The following is a 2,725-nucleotide window of genomic DNA, read 5'->3' on the forward strand; positions in this document are numbered from 1 at the left end:
TAGACAGACAGAGAGAGAGATAGACAGACAGATAGACAGACAGAGAGAGAGACAGATAGACAGACAGATAGACAGACAGAGAGAGATAGACAGACAGATAGACAGACAGAGAGAGAGATAGACAGACAGATAGACAGACAGAGAGATAGACAGATAGACAGACAGATAGACAGACAGAGAGAGAGATAGACAGACAGATAGACAGACAGAGAGATAGACAGATAGACAGACAGATAGACAGACAGACATACAGACAGTCAGTTAGATAGACAGTTAGATAGATAGATAGATAGATAGATAGATAGATAGATAGATAGATAGATAGATAGATAGATAGATAGATAGATAGATAGATAGATAGATAGATATTTATTTATTCATTCATTATACTTGTGTTTGCAGTGATTGTAATAAATATACACTTTTCTCATTTTGATGTTGCAGCACTTTTCTCATTCTTGACTACTTTGGTCTCAATATGGCCTCGGTGAACTCTTGCATCAACCCCATTGCTCTGTATCTGGTCAGCAAAAGATTCAACAGCTACTTCAAGGTAAGATTTATTCTCTGGAGTATTTCTGCAATCACAATCTGGTTTGATTTAAATACAATACACCCAAAGTCAAAGAATTGTGCTGATAATAGAAATATGAATTGAAAGTGTTGCAAAACAGAAGCATTTTTACTAGTGCTCAGACTTCTGGACACCACTTGTTTAAGATCCTGTATTATGTTTATTAATCATTTCTCAAAGTACATATTCTGAAACCAAGGCCAAGCTTTACAAGACATATTGTGCTCAATAAATATCAATCCGGTTACACAGCCTGTTAGTTTGTACAGGTAAATCAAATGTATTCCTAGTCATGATGCATAAAAGAGAATTCATTTGCATTTTTATTGGTGTCAGTTGTAAACACAGCACTGAAAGCGATTAAACATGGACCATGTCTTTAGATTAGTTGAGGCAGATATTTCGTGCACACTTTGTTTACAAATGAATTATGGATATGTATTATGTATCTCAGGATATTGGATGTGGCAGCAGGTGAACTGTGGATTCACTTTATTCTGTCTGACAGAGTGAAAAGTTTGAACTTGACTTTACATAAAAGTGACCTTGTGCACAACATTTACATAAATCATGTATTATGCCTCATGTTAATCTGCTCAGGCATATCATTTGCATAACTTTTAGTGAGAACTGTGTTTCACGTTTGGCTGGCTCTCACAGCAGATAAGCACGTCTGCATTGATTTTGTCTGTTTCTATTACAGCTCATGTTAATAGCTTTTATATTTTACCATAATCCAGTGAAAAGTCCCGGTTAACACGTGCTCTCTGGTTACAGGCGTCTCTCGGCTCTTGTTGTCGTTCCTCCAGCCCTGTTCTTGTTCAGGAAGAAAGGCAAAACTTCATGAGGTCAAAGGTCACAGAGCCCCCCTCTGACAACAGTAACTCCATCAAACAAGAGTCGTCGTCTAGTAACAATGAGAAAATATCGCGGCACTTTTCTTCCAAACTGTGCTTGTCTTAGAGAAGCTTCCGGTGTCCTGATCACTCGATACACATCACTGTTTTTGCTTGATCTTAAATGTCAAATAGAAGTAGAAAATAAACAATTGTTTACGTGTTTAATAGAAATGAAATAAGTATTTGATTGTAGAAATTATGGTATTATCATATTGTTATTTGCCCTACATAAATAGTTGACATTTAATCACATGCAGGATATGAATTGTAGATTTTAATTCGTTAAAATGCTAATTCTTGATATCAAAAATGTCATTTGAACTAGTAGAAACCACAACTATTGATATCTGTAACTCACTCCTTTTTAAAACGCAATTACAGATATCTATAATTACGTTTTTACTAGTTGAATGTCCAATTTCACATATGAGCAACATATTAGTAGAAACAATATTTTTATAACAATAATTACATTACTAGTGCAAAAGTCCATTCCTCATATCAATAATATGTACACTATAACATTATTTTAGCCTATTTTATTTTAATGATTTACGCATTTCAGTTTCATAACAAAATTCAGTCAAAATAAATATTTGTAATGTTTTAAAAAATGTAATTAATAAACATTTATATATATATATATAATTATTTGAATTTATTAAAGATTACTCAATACAATGGAATGTTGTTGTATGTTGTAAATGCTTAAATCTTAAAAATATACTAAAATGTTTAAAAAAATACTTTGTAAAAATTCAATTAAATGTAAATTCAGTCATTCTTTACTCACCCGTGTGTTGTTCTAACACTATATGACTTTCTGTCTTGTTCTGAACACAAAGGGAGAAACTGTGAATAAATGTTGTGCTCAGTGATGTCATACAATGGCAGTTTATGGTGACACCTCTTCAAGCTTCAAAAGAACACAAAAGTATCATTCAGAAGTCTAATTAATTATTCATGAGACTCATGATTGTTATGAAAGTATACGATAAGATTTGATGAGAAACTGAAATATAATGTGTTATTTAGTGTAAATGTTCACTGACCGTTGATCTCCTGTGTGTGTTCATGATAGGACATGAGAGCAACAGTTCACGCACCCCTCACGACATTGGGCCGTTCAAGCGAAAACTCGTTTTGTTTATCTAAAAACAATGATAGTGACAACAGAACACAACTGCACACAAAACAGAGAACAGAACTTACTAAACATGTCTGAAGATTTTGTCGTCAAAGAATTGATGCA

The 2,725-nt window shown here is 33.5% G+C and overlaps 1 protein-coding gene across 1 annotated transcript in view; it reads left to right on the top strand.

The window, feature by feature from the left end:
* The window catches only part of ednrbb (endothelin receptor type Bb), a 14,097-nt gene extending 12,554 nt beyond the window's left edge, over nucleotides 1-1,543 (top strand). The window contains exons 7-8 of the mRNA XM_052141849.1: nucleotides 445-553; nucleotides 1,352-1,543. Coding sequence (XP_051997809.1) covers nucleotides 445-553; nucleotides 1,352-1,537 — 295 coding nt within the window. The 3' untranslated portion in view covers nucleotides 1,538-1,543. The remainder of the gene's footprint in view (nucleotides 1-444; nucleotides 554-1,351) is intronic.
* The last annotated feature ends 1,182 nt before the right edge of the window (nucleotides 1,544-2,725 follow it).

Source organism: Xyrauchen texanus, chromosome 14, assembly GCF_025860055.1.
Source record: "Xyrauchen texanus isolate HMW12.3.18 chromosome 14, RBS_HiC_50CHRs, whole genome shotgun sequence".
In the NCBI taxonomy this organism is placed as follows: Eukaryota; Metazoa; Chordata; class Actinopteri; order Cypriniformes; family Catostomidae; genus Xyrauchen; species Xyrauchen texanus.